General features: G+C 39.0%; 1 protein-coding gene across 1 annotated transcript in view; it reads left to right on the top strand.

The window, feature by feature from the left end:
- Positions 1–1,219, top strand: part of LOC119593831 (palmitoyltransferase akr1-like) — a gene marked incomplete at its 5' end in the record, with an annotated part of 11,294 nt that overhangs the window by 8,260 nt on the left and 1,815 nt on the right. The window contains 2 exon segments of the mRNA XM_037942861.1: positions 475–587; positions 822–988. Coding sequence (XP_037798789.1) covers positions 475–587; positions 822–988 — 280 coding nt within the window.

The following is a 1,219-nucleotide window of genomic DNA, read 5'->3' as shown; positions in this document are numbered from 1 at the left end:
GGAAAAAAGGGTGAGAAAGTGAGAGGGAGAAGAGAAGGGGGATGGAAGAAAGGAAGATAAGAAAGGGTGAGCATAAAGGGTGAAAGAAAAGGAATGAGGGTGAGAGGAGAGAAAAGGGGGAATAGGAGAAAGATTTAAAGGAGTGTGAATGGAATGGGAAGAGAGTGAGGGGAGAGGAGAGAAAGGGAAAGGGAGAAGGAGGGCATTGCAGTTTGAAATTTCGTTCCTGATAATATTAGTATAAAAAGTGTACACTCGGATTTAGAGGAAAATGTGCCTGCAAGAGGGAAGCTTGTATTATATGAACATATTACATGTGTTTAAATTCATCACATGTATAGAAACCTTATATCTTTACTTTCCTTAAGACCCGGTGCATAGAATCTTTTGTCGTAAGTGTTACAGTGAAATTATAGGTAATGTTACAGAAGAGAATTGTGGTACAATTCAACAATTTTCACCTTTTTTTCCCAGATTCTGTCTGTCCTGGCAATGCCTCATCATCAGTGGATGGTTGGAGCTCCCGTGTTTATTGTGGCTCTGACGGTGATGGCCAGACAGCAGCACCGCATGAAGCACCCAGTTAGGTGAGTGACGAAGGCGGATGTGGTTAAGGATTTTTGATTTGACTACATTACCTCGAAAAAATAATTACACTGTGTGGCGGTGGTGACAGGGTTGGAAAGGATACGAGTTTGAATTCACGATCACTAAGTCAGGAATGGTATTGAGGGATGTGTTATGGCTGTGTCCGTTTTTGTTTTATATATATGTATTTTTTTTTACCTCTTCCCAAAAAGTAACTTTTTTTTTCCTTCTAGATGGCCAAACCCCATATACCTTGGAGCATATGGAGGAGGACTCTTTTCTACCATAGCGTGCTACATCATCTCAGTGGAAGCTTACCGGCATGAATATCTCATTATATCGCTCGTGATGTGGATTGTGGCTGGCTTTCATATAGGACTCTTTTACAAATTGATAACAGGTTTGTTTGTGTAATGTGTATTGTATGTTTGGACATCTTGAGATTTATACTGGTCATTGATTAGTTTGAAACATGTATAGGGAAAAGCTTGTAAGGAATATGTGTAAGGGAGAATAATGATTGGAGTGTAGGAATAGAGTCCAAGACACTAGCTTTGATTGTTGTCATAAATTGTCATTATTGTGCAAGATATATAGACATTCTATATAATTCTAACAAAATTATCCATCC

The sequence above is a fragment of the Penaeus monodon genome, chromosome 32 (genome assembly GCF_015228065.2).
Source record: "Penaeus monodon isolate SGIC_2016 chromosome 32, NSTDA_Pmon_1, whole genome shotgun sequence".
NCBI classification, from domain to species: domain Eukaryota; kingdom Metazoa; phylum Arthropoda; class Malacostraca; order Decapoda; family Penaeidae; genus Penaeus; species Penaeus monodon.
Note: the sequence above shows the minus strand (reverse complement) of the source record. Positions and strands in the feature narration are given on the sequence as shown.